Source organism: Antedon bifida, chromosome 2 (genome assembly GCF_963402885.1).
Source record: "Antedon bifida chromosome 2, ecAntBifi1.1, whole genome shotgun sequence".
Lineage (NCBI taxonomy): Eukaryota > Metazoa > Echinodermata > Crinoidea > Comatulida > Antedonidae > Antedon > Antedon bifida.
Window position 1 is genome coordinate 4,692,863 of NC_136227.1, and position 17,737 is coordinate 4,710,599.

General features: G+C 34.9%; 2 protein-coding genes across 2 annotated transcripts in view; both read left to right on the top strand.

The window, feature by feature from the left end:
* The first annotated feature begins 1,755 nt into the window (after positions 1–1,755).
* LOC144835348 (adhesion G-protein coupled receptor G6-like) overlaps positions 1,756–17,737 on the top strand; it is a 48,911-nt gene continuing 32,929 nt past the window's right edge. The window contains exons 1-6 of the mRNA XM_078690434.1: positions 1,756–2,008; positions 2,477–2,514; positions 2,981–3,127; positions 3,705–4,023; positions 4,792–4,964; positions 5,435–5,593. Coding sequence (XP_078546560.1) covers positions 1,756–2,008; positions 2,477–2,514; positions 2,981–3,127; positions 3,705–4,023; positions 4,792–4,964; positions 5,435–5,593 — 1,089 coding nt within the window. The remainder of the gene's footprint in view (positions 2,009–2,476; positions 2,515–2,980; positions 3,128–3,704; positions 4,024–4,791; positions 4,965–5,434; positions 5,594–17,737) is intronic.
* Positions 6,185–8,396, top strand: LOC144835911 (adhesion G protein-coupled receptor L1-like). Its single transcript, XM_078691032.1, has 3 exons — positions 6,185–6,388; positions 6,738–6,804; positions 7,054–8,396. Exons 1-3 carry the CDS (start codon positions 6,313–6,315, stop codon positions 7,571–7,573), a joined length of 663 nt encoding a protein of 220 aa, XP_078547158.1. The 5' UTR covers positions 6,185–6,312; the 3' UTR covers positions 7,574–8,396.

Here is a 17,737-nt window from a genome sequence, read left to right on the forward strand (position 1 = left end):
AAAAGTATTTGTCTCCCAAGTATCAGATTGAAACGCCAAATTGTCTCCCAAGTGTATAATTAATACACACACACATATATATATATATATATATGGCGACTTTTTCTCATTCTCACAGATTTCCTCATCTTTATCGTTTCAAATTAATTAATTAAAATTTCAGTATATCACCGGGCGGTTTAGAATTAATGTTCTTTGCCTACTGTGTTTATATATATATATATATGGTTAGGACATCTGCATATCAAGCAGGCGGTCCGAGTTCGAGTCTCGGTTGGGGCGACTTTTTCTCATTCTCACAGATTTCCTCATCTTTATCGTTTCAAATTAATTAATTAAATTTCAGTATATCACCGGGCGGTTTCGAATTAATGTTCATTGCCTAATGTGTTTATATATATAAAAGTATCTCTTCGGAGATCCCGCCTCGTGAATAAAAATACTGAAAGGTGAGGGCGTATCAATTTGATCTCTGTTGCGCGTGCGTACAACTGAGGACTAGTGCTGTTCCGCCGTACCACGCCGAGAATGTTAAAGAGTCGCTATCCAATCGAGCTTGAACAATACCATGAAAGCCCCAGTGGTCTAATGGTTAGGACATCTGCATATCAAGCAGGCGGTCCGAGTTCGAGTCTCGGTTGGGGCGACTTTTTCTCATTCTCACAGATTTCCTCATCTTTATCGTTTCAAATTAATTAATTAAATTTCAGTATATCACCGGGCGGTTTCGAATTAATGTTCATTGCCTAATGTGTTTATATATATATATATATATGTATTTTATTGTTAACCGTTCTTGATGTTGTATTGTTTTATGTTTCAAACCTGTTAGTGGCGATTTTTATCGCTGTTGGTTTTGACTGAATAAAATAAAATAAAATTAAATCTGAAAAATAAACAGTGTGTTAAAAAATTACTAACTAAAGATAGTAAATATAACTTAAGTTTGTCGTTTCGTTGTTTTTTTATTCAACTTCAGATTTTTATTTTGTGCTATATTGAAATTGAAAATCTTTTTTTCACATTTTATGGGAAATTCTAGTTGTTATTTGTGTTTTCACATACAATTATTTTGATTCATGTACATTTAACCAGATATAACAATATCGTCGTCATTTATCCAATCAATATAATATGTTGACAATATTTTTTTATTGCAAACAATAAAATAAGGAATCCAATAATGGTCACAATACTTTAACGAGTGACGTGTACCTCCTGAATGCATACATATTGACCATGTTAAATTGTTTTCCATTTTTCCAAGCTATCTTGGCGTAAGATTTACACAAATTATCGAAACTCTTTTTTGCTTCATTAGGTAGGAAAACAGTTTGTTTGTTTGTTTTTTTTGTTGTTTTTTTTTGCAAAAACATACAACTTACAACTAAAATACTTAATTTACACTAGTAAAAAAATACATAAGTTTGGAGATCCTAATACATAACAAAGTTTATTACAAAAGATCATTTGCACTAAGCGGCCAAAATATTTAATTCGAGAACTGCATAACTTCAAGGTATCCAGCCAAGTACTACCGTACTATATGTAATTGAATTTTACCAATACCCGAATCAGAACCATAATTAAATGAAGGAAGGGCAATTGTTTTCCCCCAATAAACGGGGGACTGTTTTAATACTACGGCCCATCCATATTCAGAGGAAACTTTTTTCCGAAGGTGTCCACTTAAGGGATCTACTGATTACGTTTTTAAAATAATGTTAAATTGTATTATTACATACGACAGGTGCAATGTACACAACGTATACAACGTTTCCATCAACGCTTGAACCATCAGCACCAGTAACACCAAGTGCAGAACCAACAACGTTTGAACCATCAGCACCAGTAACAACAAGTGCAGAACCAACAACGTTTGAACCATCAGCACCAGTAACACCAAGTGCAGAACCAACAACGTTTGAACCATCAGCACCAGTAACAAGAAGTACAGAACCAACAACGTTTTCAGCAGTTACATTGTCGGAATCAGTGAATACAACAGGTTTATTGTGTTTTTGTATTACAATACAAATAATGATTTTGTTGACTGATAACACGAACAAAATTGAGAGGATAGAGGCTTGATCATTGATAACATTAATAGAATATATTCAAACTTTACACAAATATCTTTCCCTTTCCTCCTTTCCTTCTGTACTCTTATGCCAATGTATGCCAAGTAAAAATTGTTGAAATAAACACTATTGTGTTTCAATAATGATCGTCGGGAGAAGATTAAACATGTTTAAAGTTCTCTAAAACCTAAAAACTACACCCGACGCTATCACAAGATGACTCGTCTCGTCGGGATTCAACTCAGAAACAGAATGTTTCGTCGGGCCTCGTCGTACGACGCTGTCGGATTTTGCCTTAATGAATTTATAAAAGTAAATCACCCATGTCAATAAATAATAATGGTAGTACTAATAACTTTTAAAAGTCATATCTTTTGTTTTTGTATTAATTATAGAAACTAATCTAACTACAAAAATAAGAAATCTCACCAAGGTAGGATTATCGACTTTTCATTTTATTAACGATCTTTCATGGGGTTAGGGGTCACGTGAAACAGTAAACACTCATAAAAAATAAATTAAAATAGATTGACCAAATATTGTAGTGCTATACTCAAATATGGTAGTGAGACATATGTTTGTTTACATTCATTTCTGGAACCACCTACCTTTGAACATTAAACAAACATCATTATTGAGCATCTTTAAGTCACTACTAAAAACTCACATTTTCTGGCGCTATATAAATCGAAAGATTGATTGATTAAAATGACTGGAAAATAAACGAAATGAAGGATTTGACGTCATCATGTCCACATTGTCACATCACATTTTTTATCGCATAAAGTCTGATAGTGTGGACAGAGTTTAAGCGACACATCTGTACACACCTTTCCCTACTCTAAGGTGCCCACTTGGGGAGATTTGTGTACTTTTATAATCATTTTAATAACTATTAGGGCGTTGATGAAGAGAATGTAGAAGAGGTTGCTATTGAGCTTGAGAAAATAGTAGAGGAAGCAGAAGGTGATCTTGAACCTGATGATGTAAAAGAAGTATCAGGAGCATTGGAAACAATAACTGATATCAAATCAACAAACGAAAATGTAAGAAAAAGAATAACTTCAATAAATACATCAATAGCGGCTTTGTATTGCCTACTATGGGAACCAAACTTTTAATTGGCCGATCACGATGCGATAGATCGCCTGTGATTGGTCAACTCACCTGCGTTGCGGCTACGTCGTCGCGTTGCGTCCAAGATACTAATTTACGGCGGCCCATCTCTTGGTTTTTTGTTGTTGTTTTGTTTATGTCCTTTATTACTGTATGTTAATTTCATTGATATGTATTGCTATTTCAGTGTTTTGTAGTAAATGTATTGTTAGTATGAGGCAAACCTTTGACTAGCGAAAGCTATTTTGTTTGCTCCAATTTGCTTTATTGGTGAATAAAGAAGAATGTAAAGTGGGGAAAACAAGCTTTTTGATTTTTGTTTGAAACTAGAGTATAGGTGTGACGGGCCACGTGTGTCACAAATAATCTCTTTTTACGAACATTAAAGCCAAATATATAAATTAACCAAATGATGAGCGCATCTATACAACTTTTAATCTTTCGTATTACGGTTTGAAAGCCTTTAAAGCATTGAGAACTGGGTATCGAGTATGATTATTTTTACAGGTGACTGGTGCAGTAGTTGGTACTGTAGATGCAGTGCTCTCATCTGATTCATCAGACACTGACCTCCCTCCTGAGACAACCTCTGCCATCCTTGAGTCTTTAGAGCAACAAATTAGTACGGCAGCCACTGATGGTCAGAATTATACCCAAAATGAAGAAACGCTGTCTGTGCAGATTTTAAGTTTCGACTCTGATTATCTTAGACACGATGTTGTATTCCTGGTTGAAGAAGATAAGAAAGTGACTGATGTTTGTGTTGATGGTCGTTGTAGGAGTTATCGCCAGTCTATAACATTACCACGTGATCTGGTTACAAACGGTATGTAGGCCAACATTGCATAACTCAGTTGTACCATTGTATAATTATAGTCTGTCGTTTAATTTAATGCTTTAATTGATTGATTTAACAACATCTTTATACAGGATTACACAATCAGGTAAAATTGTAATCCTGTCTTGAATAGAAAAAAAAAACAGGGAAATAAAATTATTTTTGTGAAAAGAGAAATGAGATCTGCATCTAGATTTGAATGAAGCAATTGTTGTGGAATATTTAATTTCAGTTGATAGGCCTAGATTATTCCATATAATCCTGCAAGCCTGAATATTTTGTAGGTTATTCCATATTTTTGCGCCTGCAATTTTGAACGACGAGTTCATCTTACTAATGGTATAGTAGGGTATTGTTATATTTAGGCGTTCTACTCCACGTTTCAAGTGAGTATGAATAACGCCAATCAGCTCAATTTCGTTTAATAATCTCGTTGGAGCAAGGTCGTGCAAACATTTATTTACTTAAACATTTAAGACAAGCTAGGGAAATATCTCTTCTCTCTTCAAAAGTTAGCCATCACCTCAATAAAATCAAATGTTTGTGTAACAATTTCGAGCCGCTCTCTTTTGATGTCGCTTTAAAATATTCTTTTTTACTTCTGATGTAATCATTACGATAGTAACAGTAGTAATACAGTTACATGATATTACAGGCCTATCCTATATTAAATAATAATTTAAAATATATTAATAATACTGTGTGATATTTTGCAAAATGTTTTTTAAACATTTTGCAACATTATTTTTTAAACAGATAATGCGTTGTCTAATGTGAGTTTTACATCATATTACAATTCAAAATTGTTCCAGACGTCGAGTTATCCAGATCTCAGCATATCGAGTGTTATTCTATCAGCAACTGTTTATGACGAAAGCCTTCCAACTGTTTTTGAAGAACCTGTTAAAATTGTCTTCAATACTCCTAAGGTGAGTAAAAAACTAAATTCCCGAACAAATTCCCACTAGACGAATTTGTTCGCGCGGATCGAAAGCGTCAGCTTACGCATGCGTATTCGTGTTTCCATCCTCTAAATTCCTTTCTGCGACGAAGTCTAGTTGTTGAGTTTTTCGCTCTAGCGGATTTGGTAGTTCGAATTCTTTCTACTTTTTGCGAAGCGAAAATGCGCAAACAAACAGAGAACAGGAAATCAGTCATGACGTCGTTCATAAGCACTCATGTGAATCGAAAAGCTTAGCAGACAAGCGACGGATTTTCTTCTCTGCAAAACATTGCGTTCGCACGAATATATTCAACAAATGGAAAACATACGTAAAAATCGACCATTATTTTTTTAGAATCTATCGTGTATTTAACAACTGTATTCACATAAAGACCTGGGTCACAATTAACAAAAAAAATTATGACATATTTATTTTGTTATTTTTCATTGGAGCAGCAGGCTTATGAAAATCAAAATGCTACTTGTGTGTTTTGGAACACAACTCTTAATGGACTTGGTGATTGGTCAGAAAAGGGATGTACGCGCGTTTATATGGACACTGAGGGCAGTATTACATGTAACTGTACACATCTTACAAATTTTGCTGTTTTATTTGTACGTTCCACTCTTATTGTATTTCTTAATTCGTTCTTCAATTACTTTGGACAACCAATTGAATTGATAAAAACACACAAATTAAAAATGTTTTATCTTTTTATGGTATAAAGCACTTTCATTTTTCAAAATGTTTGACATTTTTCAGTTTCATAACAAAGTGTCGAAAGGTTTCGAATTGTTTTTGAACATAGTGACGTATGTTGGTTGTGGACTATCGATATTGTGCCTACTGGTGACAATAGTCGTTAGCATATCAATAAAGTAAGTTACAGTACACCGTTCATCAAAATTACAATACACAATACGAACGTTAAGCTGCTTTCACATCGTGTCAGGATTCAGGGCGCAGAACCGAATCCGGGCGCGATATGAAAGAAGCTTTAGTTCAGTAACGGCCTGGGTAAATTATGACGATATAATGACAACAATCTGCCTGCAACAGATGAAATAAGTTGATTGTCCTAATGTACATTAAAACATGTATTCTTGGAAATTTATTTCACAAAAATATACTTTTTTTGAACAGAACACTTCGCAAACGTCAACCTCAGAAAATACTGTTAAACCTTTCCATCTCACTAACTTGTCTGTATATCACATTCCTATGTGGCATCGATACTGCAACTCCAGGAACTGTAGCTTGTACAACAATAGCTGTATTGTTACATTACTTTTTGTTGACGTCTGTTGCATGGACATCCGTAGAAGCGGTCAATATGTACTTGTTATTTGTGAAAGTTTTCAACGCTAATACCTCGAAGTTGTTTTGGTTTTCTTTGATCTTCGCTTGGGGTAAGTCTGTCTGTGGTCAGTGACAATTAAAAATAAGGAATCATAAGATTGATTGATTTGTCACTTCTTTGTGATTGGTTCCACGTTTACGACGTTTGTCCTTTCCGCGCTTCCATTGCTCCTTTCCGCGCTTGCGTTGGTCCTTTCCGTGTTTGCGTTGGTCCTTTCCATGTTTGCATTGCTCCTTTCCGCATTTGCGCGTGTCCTCCTTTCTGCGTTTGCGTTTGCCCCTTTTGTATCGTGTATATGACAATCTTTCACTGGCATTTATTAATTAGTTGGGCCCAACAGCCGCCCTTATGGTATTTTATATGTTTATTACATTCTTCGCATATTTTGTCTTGTTTAGGTCTCCCGTGCATACCACCGGTAGTTCTACTAACAGTAGATGTGTCGTTTTATGAAAACAAAGACTTGTAAGTACAGTAATATATTGTTTCTATTTCATTTTTTCATAATTTCGTTTCTTAATCGCTCAAAAAGCAGGTTAAAAAATCATTACAATGTCAATTGGTCTCTATGTGACAATTGGTCTTTATGTGATAATTGGTCTTTATGTGACAATTGGACTTTATGTGACAATTGGACTTTATGTGACAATTAGTCTAATTTTCCTCTGCTTATTTTTCTTATACATACTAGCAAACATTTATTTTTTATTACAGTTGCTATCTCAACACAACAGAATTCGACATCTTCATCTACGCTGTTCTCATTCCAATCGCAATTGCCATCTTTTTTAACTGTATTATATTCGTATTGGTTCTTAAAAGTTTATACTGCTCGCAATCTAACGCAATGCTGAAAAAAGATTCAACTCTAGAAGAAAAGAAGAAACGAGTGTTCAACGCTATCGCTATATCTTTCCTCTTAGGCCTGACATGGGTTTTTGGATTTCTGTCTTTTGAGAGCAAAGCTGATCACGTGTTTGTAATATTGTTCTGCGTGTTTAACTCTTTCCAGGGAGTCGCAATATTCTATTTGTTCACGTTCAGACAGAAAGAATTTAAAGATTTAAAGAAACGTTATACACCGCAACAACATTCAAACAGAGCAACTAACGACAGCAGCAACAGTGCATTAACCATGCCAACGTTATCGACGACCAGGACAGCGCAAAGAAATAACGTTAGTACCTTTTACGTCCAAAATCAAGCATTTGAAACTAGTGACGAAAACATTTAATACAAATAATATGAATCGCTGTTTGGTGGTCGAGCATTCTGTGGTGTGAACGGCCATTCAACGAATTTTTAGAAAGTTTAGTCTCAGCAGGCTTACAGTATGTCATGCACACGAACAAAAACATTCCACTCTCAAATATAAAATAAACAGCGGCCTTAAATCAGTTCAAGTGAATTTAGATTACGTTAATTTAAGTACGCATTTGCCGATTAGGGTGCCACTAACGGTGGATATTTGTTACAGTTGAGTATCTTACAAACAAACGTTATACCGTCAACTGCATTGAATACATTGTATTTTGTACAGACGCTGTCGGAACATAAGTTTGCTTATCATCATTGTTATTCCAAAGGTTTATATATTATAACAAATAATAGCAATTTTAAACCGGGAACTATCCTTTAAACAGTGATGAATCTAATATAATAAGGAGCGCACTAAAATGTAAACTTTATACAGGAAACACGTGTAAAGTAAGGATGTTGTACTCATAATGCACAAAGACCGAATACTATTATATTCATGAAACACTTGACGTTATTTGTTTTATGTGAATTCTATGTTTTCGCAGAAAAAAAACGATATAAAAGAGCAAATAGCTGCGATTTTCATTTCCTACGCTGTGTCTACACTATCAAACTAATTTGTCAAACGACAAACAGTGTGATGTGCCCAAATATAGTAGTGACCGTGTGACGCTTTCAATTAGCCGCGGCTGATCTGCGTGTTGCGAGAGGTAAAACATTTCTAAAAACAGTGTATCATCGAACTTACGGACATTGACATTAGGTTATGTAAATTAATTTACCGTATATACACACCGGATAATTTTAGAATAAATAAAGTGTTTATGTAGAATACCACCAGCAAGAATTTTGATTAAATTTGATTTCGAAGAAACATAATGCTTGTGTGTTTTATATCATTCTTGTAGTATACGGTATTGATAGCAACAAAAAAATATTCAAAAACAATATAAACGATATAAAGGTGATTTCTATATTATATAAAGCGCTCAGAAACCAGGATAACTACTTGATAAAAAGCAGAGACCAATAGAGGGCGCGCTATTTAATATTGACCTCACTCTTTGAAGATACACACTGATAACTTAATCAAAGGTGGTAAGCGCGCCTATAATAATATTCTTATATACCGCTTATTGCACAGTGTTTCTAAGCGCTTCATTATTATTACCCCGGTCCATTTTTTTTATCAAACACGTATAGAAATATTCTCCCATAAATATAGCTAGTAACCAACGCAACGTTGTGTATTGATCTAATCAGGTACCCATTTATACACATCCAGCTTGGACGCAACGGATTGCCAGTGCTGTATCTCCACATGTATCTAATAGGAATATTTGGTAATACCGCATCATATTTATATCACATGTGGTCCCTGTATCATGTAAGGTTATGTTAAAGGTTAGGTTACTACAAGTGAAACACATGTTGTTGTAGTACCGAACATTCCTATGATACTTTGGAAGTAGATACAGTACCGAGAATCGGCTGCGGAATTGAGTTGACGAATTACAAGCGAGACAGTTCAAATATTCCATCGTTTGTGATTGGTCAAATTACTTACGTTGCCTCACTTTAAAGATGTATTGTCCCTTGAAACAAAAAAAAATGAAGGTCAAAATATTCTAAATTTAAATTGGCCATATCAAAGTAATATTAAAGTTATTCACTTTAAGTCGAAAATTCGAGCCAAAACAACAAGTATAGGTAATTAACAGGTAAATTAGTGTGATTACATTTCGTCTGGAAAATCGTCGCGAGCGAAAGTAAACAAAGATTTCAAACCACGAGTACGCATTATGCATATGCTAATTAGGATTGTTTACAACTCGTCACGATTGAGAAGGTATTTTTACACAGATCGTGAGGAAGTTTTATGATTATGCATACAGAGTAGCCAAACAAGCGCGTTTCATTATGGGATATGTTTTGATCGATTAAAGATATATTGTCCCCCTAAAAAAATATTTTTTTAAATTTTTTTGTTGAATATGTTATTTTAATGTCACATAATAGTTATTCACTCTCACAAAAAATTGGGTCTGAAAAAAATTTATTTACCTGAGAAAAATGTAATTTAAAGCAAAAAATGGTCAAATTGTCTGGAAGACAATGAGTTTTTGGGTAATTTAACTGTTTATTTTGTCTTTTTATAGGTGAAATAATTTTTTCCCCCGTTTTTTTTCTTATGGAAGTGAACAACTTCATCAAAACTGCAAAATGGCCTATTCAAAGTCCGATTTTAAAAATCTTTATTTTTCATGATTTTGGGGGACAATACATCTTTAACCTTTAACGGCAAAACCTATAACTATTCTACGTTAAATAACTGAATTAGTACGGATAAATATTAGAGATTATAATTATTTTTTACCAAGAATACTGAATATTAAAATTATAATTCATATTCAAATGTTTAATGATCCGGTAGCTTTAACAACTGGATTTTTGTCGCAATATTTGTCACATAAAGCACAGCTTTAGGTTTGTGAGCATCATGACAAATACGCAGACATCTTTGCTCAAACACAGAAATCATGACAAATTATTAATTTAAAAACCATCACAACAGATTAAAATGTATGTTCTTTTAAAAATATGAATAACACTTTTGGAGCCTATTAAAAAATAATACAGTAGGCATACACTACCAAATAGGCCTAGTATTGCTTCACATGGGACACATAAGATTCCTAGTCATGTCAGGGTCAGAACATCAATAAATACGCCTGTAAAACATAAATTTATTCATCTTGATTTGAGGTGAATTCCGGGTTTACTTGTCATAATTACTATACTTAGAATGCATACCCGGATGTTGTTATAAAGTTCATCAAGACAGCGAGACTATTAAATTGTATATAAATGATCAATAAATATAATATTATGGTTTGCGTTATTAAATTATAAATTCATGGATTATTGGACACACATACGATCATGTACTGTGAATTGTGGGATATTCATTAAAATAATGTTTATAAAAATGATACACAATTGAACGTACAGTGGCAGCCTAATATCCCAAGTAGATGTAGATGTGTTTGTTTTCTAATAGTACAACTTACTCGAGCGATTTAGACGAGTCACTAGTAGTATTATCATCACCGCTTTACGTCCTCAACTCTACGATGTATACGGCATTCGGTTTACCATATTTATTGGCTGTTGTAGTAATATTTCTAGAAGAAACGTCTGGTAAGTAATTTTTTGTAATTTTTATATACAAAAGAGGTGCCAATTAGGAATCGTTTATTTTGTCCTTTTATAAGTGAAAATTTATAAAGTTAATATTTAAAAATATTAATATTTAATATTTAATATTTAATATTTAATTAAAAATTTATATTTAAATGTAAAACAAATTATCATAATTTGCTTTTTATAAGTAAATTGAAATAAAACAACGAATCACATTGGGTTATGCAGCTCATTCTGTTATATGTATTCTATTATTAATTAAAACTTTAGTGATAAATGGAATAAAATTGTTTTGACAGATGCTTTAACGAATTCTCCCCAAACAACAACAACTCCAGCTCCTACCGCCCCACCGTTTCCATCATTTACAACAGAATCACGAACAACGTTACAACAAACCACTAACGAGACAAATGCAACAACTGTAGACTCAACAGCGTTCCCATCGTTTACAATAGAATCAGGTACAACGTTACAGCAAACCACTGTTGAGACAGATACAACAACTGTAGAACAAACAACGTTTCTATCGTTTATAACAGATTCAGGAACAACGTTACAGCAAACCACTATTGAGACAGACACAACAACTGTAGAGCCAACAACGTTTCCATTGTTTTCAACAGAATCAGGAACAACGTTACAGCAAACGACTGTTGAGACAGAGACAACAACTGTAGAACAAACAATGTTGCCATCGTTTACAACAGAATCAGGGACAACGTTGCATCAAACTACTGTTGAGACAGATACAACAACTGTAGGGCTAACAACGTTTCCATCGTTTACAACAGAATCAGGAACAACGTTGCAGCAAACCACTGTTGAGACAGACACAACAACTGTAGAACAAACAACGTTTACATCTACAACAGAATCAGGAACAACACCGGAACTAACAACGTCTATACCATTTACAACAGGAATATCAAACAATACGTCACAAACCAATGGTACTTCAAATACACCAACACCGGAGCTAACAACGTCTGAACCATTGACATCAAGAGTTTCAAACACTACGTCACAAAACAATGTTACTTCAAATACACCAACACCGGAGCCACCAACTGTTGAACCGCTTACAACAGGAATATCAAACACTACGTCACAAACCAATGGTACTTCAAATACACCAACACCGGAGTCAACAACGTCTGAACCATTGACAACAAGAGTTTCAAACACTACGTCACAAAACAAAGTTACTTCAAATACAACAACTCCGGAGCCACCAACTATTGAACCGATTACAACAGGAATATCAAACACTACGTCACAATCCAATGGTACTTCAAATACAACAACACCGGAGCCAACAACTTTTGAACCGATTACAACAGGAATATCAAACACTACGTCACAATCCAATGGTACTTCAAATACAACAACACCGGAGCCAACAATGTTTGAACCGATTACAACAGTAATATCAAACACTACGTCACAAACCAATGGTACTTCAAATACAACAACACCGGAGCCAACAACATTTGAACCGATTACAACAGGAATATCAAACACTACGTCACAAACCAATGGTACTTCAAATACAACAACACCGGAGCCACCAACGCTTGAACCATTGACAACAAGAGTTTCAAACACTACGTCACAAACCAATGTTACTTCAAATACAAAAACACAAGAGCCACCAACTGTTGAACCGTTTACAACAAGAATATTAAACACTACGTCACCCAATAGTACTTCAAATGCACCAACACTGGAGCCAACAACGTCTGAACCATTTACAACAGGAATATCAAATACATCGTCACAAACCAATGTTACTTCAAATACACCAACACCGGAACCACCAACGCTTGAACCATTGACAACAAGAGTTTCAAACACTACGTCACAAAACAATGGTACTTCAAATGCACCAACACCGGAACCAACAACGTCTGAACCATTTACAACAGAAATATCATACACTACGTCACAAACCAATGGTATTTCACATACACCAACACCGGAACTAACAACGTCTATACCATTTACAACAGGAATATCAAACAATACGTCACAAACCAATGGTACTTCAAATAAACCAACACCGGAGCTAACAACGTCTGAACCATTGACATCAAGAGTTTCAAACACTACGTCACAAAACAATGTTACTTCAAATACACCAACACCGGAGCCACCAACTGTTGAACCGCTTACAACAGGAATATCAAACACTACGTCACAAGCCAATGGTACTTCAAATACACCAACACCGGAGCCAACTACGTCTGGACCATTTACAACTGTAAACCAAACAACTCTTCCACCTATTACAACAGCAATGTTAGGAACAACGTTGCAGAAAACAACAATTGAGACAGACACAACAACTGTAGAACCAACAACGTTATTATCGTTTACAACAGAATCAGGAATAACGTTACAGCAAATAACTGCTGTTGAGACAGACACAACTGTAGAACCAACAACGTTCCCACACTTTACAACAGAATCAGGCACAACGTTGCAGCAAATCACTAATGACAAAAATGCAACAACTGTGGAACCAACAACGTTTCAATCATTTACCACAGAATCAGGCACAACGTTACAACAAACAGCTGTTGAAACAGACACAACAACAGTAGAGCCAAACACGTTTTCACCGTTTACAACAGAATCAGGAACAACGTTGCAGCAAATAACTGTTGAGACAGACACGACAACTGTAGAACCAACAACGTTTCCATCGTTTACAACAGAATCAGGCTCAACATTGCAGCAAATCACTAATGAGACAAGTGCAACAACTCTAGCACCAACAACGTTTCTATCGTTTATAACAGATTCAGGCACATCGTTGCAGCAATCCACTGTTGAGATAGACACAACAACAGTAGAGCCAAACACGTTTTCACCGTATACAACAGAATCAGGAACAACGTTGCAGCAAATAACTGTTGAGACAGACACGACAACTGTAGAACCAACAACGTTTCCATCGTTTACAACAGAATCAGGCTCAACATTGCAGCAAATCACTAATGAGACAAGTGCAACAACTCTAGCACCAACAACGTTTCTATCGTTTATAACAGATTCAGGCACATCGTTGCAGCAATCCACTGTTGAGATAGACACAACAACAGTAGAGCCAAACACGTTTTCACCGTATACAACAGAATCAGGAACAACGTTGCAGCAAATAACTGTTGAGACAGACACGACAACTGTAGAACCAACAACGTTTCCATCGTTTACAACAGAATCAGGAACAACGTTGCAGCAAACCACTGTTGATACAGACACATCAACTGTAGACCCCACAACGTTTTCATCATTTACAACAGAATCAGGAACAACGTTGCAGCAAATCACTATTGAGACAGACACAACAATTGTAGAACCAACAACGTTATTATCCATTGCAACAGAACCAGGAACAACGTTGCAGCAAACCACTGTTGAGACAGATGCAACAACTTTAGAACCAACAACGTTATTATCCATTACAACAGAACCAGGAACAACGTTACAGATAACCACTATTGAGATAGACACGACTTTAGAACCAACACGATTTATAACAGAGTTACTAAGAACAACGACAGTGTCTACACAATCAGCAACTTCGCAAAAAACAACGTATTCAACACCAGACACGACGACATCAGAACCATTAGCAACTAAACGTTGGTATTATTTTTCCTATTCTTAACTCTCTGTTACCAAATCAATGAAACAATACTAGTTTTAGCATCCTCGTATATCAGGTTTACGTACAGTATGTTCAATTCAGTGAGTCTATGCATCAAATAATATATAACTTAAAATAACTTAATGTTAGTTATTCTAATAATAAATGAAACTGTGCATATTTATTAAAAATAGGTAACATTCCACCAACAATCGAATGTCCAAGTGACATATCATCGACGGATATATCTCCTGATTGGATAGTACCAATAGCCAACGATGATGAAACACCACCACCGTCGGTTAATTGTACAAGTAAACCGGGAGAATGTTATCAAACTGGATCAATTACAAAGGTTATATGCACCACAACCGATGTTGGCGGACAGACGGATACTTGCTCATTTTACATAACTGTCGGTAAGTCTTTCAATTATATAACGCTATACAAAGTAGAGTTTAAAATTAAGCTACTTTTATGTTATTATTGCCGTTACCAAACACTTGATTACAACAATAACAATCGCTATTTTTAATATTATTCTGAATGTTTTGATATTATAGAAACTGATCTATCTACACAAATCAGAGACCTCACACAGGTAAGTTTAGGCTTATCGTCATATTTAGTTAGATTTTGTAAAAAGTAAGTTAGAAACTAAAAAAAAATCTTATCTTATTCTTATTGTTATTGTCAATAGAGTGGTGTCATTGAAGAGAATGTAGAACAGGTTGCAGTTGAGCTTGAGGAAATAGTAGAGAAAGCAGAAGACTCTGGTGACCTTCAACCTGCTGATATACAAGAAGTATCCGTAGCTCTGGAAACCATAACTGATATTGAATCAACAAACGAAAATGTAAGTTTTAAAAAAACACAAACACAAATTGAAACTTAAAATACATGATGGTTGATATATTCATATTAATCGCATGCATAACCTACATGATATACACCACATAGATAATTGGTTCCAATGATTCATGGTTTTCTGGATGTACAGTAGAGTAGTAACCAAAACATGAAAAAAGTACATGTAAAATGCCATCTATTCTGCACACCAGTACTAGTAATTTCATATTTTAGTGAAGCCTTTAGAGCATAAACCGTGCATTATACTGTGTTATGGCTGTTTATAGGTGACCGATGCTGTAGTTGATATTGTAGATGCAGTGCTCTCATCTGATTCATCAGGCACTGATCTCCCTCATGAGACCACCTCTAGCATTCTTGAGTCTTTGGAACAACAAATTAGTACAGCAGCCAATGATGGTCAGAATTATACTGAACATGAAGAAACCCTGTCTGTGCAGATTTTAAGTTTCGACTCTGATAATCTTAGACATGATGTTGTATTCCTGGTGGAAGAAGATAAGAAAGTGACTGAGGTTTGTGATGATGGTCGTTGTAGCGCCTATGACCAGTCTATCACCTTATCACGTGCTCTGGTTACAAGCGGTATGTACACAGTATTACATTTGGTCAATTGTTAGTACTTCTACATAATAGTCAAACTGATTGAATTACAGTTTTAATTACACAAAAGTACTAGTGTTAATGTTATGCCGAAGTTACTAGGGTACAGTATGTCTTGTGGCCCAAATGATACACATTTATTATTTTAAACAGATAATGCGTGGTCCAACGTGAGTTTTATATCATATTACAATTCAAAATTATTCCAATCGTCGAGTTATCAAGATCTAAAATTATCGAGTGTTATTCTATCAGCCACTGTGTATGACGACAGCCTTCCACCCGTGTTCGAAGAACCTGTTAAAATTGTCTTCAATGTTGCTAAGGTACAGTGTAATGTTCAGAAAAAAACTTTATTTATGATATGTGTTTTAGGTTAACCTACACATTTTTCTTAAGCTTGGTTCAATGCCAGTGAGTTGACCAATCACAAGGGACAGTTTGGATGATCTATAAGTTATATTGGTCAAATGTCTCGTAACGCGCTTACGATTGCGTTGCGTCTAATTGGGAATCAATCTATTGCGTTGATTCAAAATATTTTTGTTTTATTTTGAGCAGGCTTATGCAAATCAAAATGCTACTTGTGTGTTTTGGAACACAACTCTCAACGACTTTGGTGATTGGTCAGAAGAGGGATGTACGCGCGTTGATATGGACGACAACGATGGCAGTATTACATGTAACTGTACACATCTTACAAATTTTGCAGTTTTATTTGTAAGTTTCACGTTTATTCTTTCATTTAAGTTAAATTGAAAATTCTTTCAAATGATAATAGAATCGAGCAATTTCTTTTTTTTCAAATGTTTTCAGTTTGATAATGACTTTGCGGACACGTTTGAATTGTTTTTGGACATAGTAACGTATGTAGGATGTGTGATGTCAATATTGTGCCTACTGGTGACAATCGTTGTTAGTCTATCAATAAAGTAAGTCTTCCTTTTTTTCAAACTGATTTGCTCATTATTAAAGTATAACGTTTACTAAACTGCCTGGAAGAATTTATAATGTGCTATTCATTCAGGCAAAATTAGGCAATTGAATGGGTGTACAATTGACCTAAAGCTGTAGTTTATACACTAGCTAGAATGCTAGAACCAACATTCGTTGATAATTGCATAGCTTTTATTTACCTGGGTTTGTTTCAACAATTATTATTAATTTCGTTTGGTCGAAAAGGGTCAATAGGTTATATCAAAATACATAAATAATAGTTTTACTTTTTCAACAGAACTCTTCGCGAACGTCAACCTCAGAAAATACTGTTAAACCTTTCCATCTCACTAACTTGTCTGTATCTCACATTCATATGTGGCATTGATACTGCAACTCCAGGAACTGTGGCTTGTACAACAATAGCTGTATTGTTACATTACTTTCTGCTGACGTCTGTCGCATGGACATCTATGGAAGCAGCCAATATGTATTTGTTGTTTGTTAAAGTTTTCAACGCAAAGTCCTCGAAGTTTTTGTGGTTTTCAATGGTCTTCGCTTGGGGTAAGTGCCATGTTTATTGATGTTGGCAATGTTGTTGATTAATTTTATTGACTTTCTAGGCTAAATCAATTCTAATCTAAGTGTAAAGTCTTATTAAAATTTTTTAATGAATACATAAAACATATTCAGTGACGTCACGAAAGGATATACAGTACAACATTAATGTGCATGATTTATTATGTTACTGAATGCACTCACTGTTAATGTGTGACACATATTTGATTACTATGTTATATGATTAGTTTTTCTACCATTTATACTTATCACTTAATACTTATCAAATAGGCATTTACAGGCATAAACTAA

What these genes read in the sequence shown, in the direction of transcription:
- LOC144835911 (XM_078691032.1), top strand. Translation starts at nt 6,313, where the DNA reads ATGTACTTGTTATTTGTGAAAGTTTTCAACGCTAATACCTCGAAGTTG. An exon ending in TTCTTTGATCTTCGCTTGGG is followed by an intron (nt 6,389 to 6,737) that starts GTAAGTCTGTCT and finishes TGTCTTGTTTAG; the next exon opens with GTCTCCCGTGCATACCACCG. An exon ending in TTTTATGAAAACAAAGACTT is followed by an intron (nt 6,805 to 7,053) that starts GTAAGTACAGTA and finishes TTTTTATTACAG; the next exon opens with TTGCTATCTCAACACAACAG.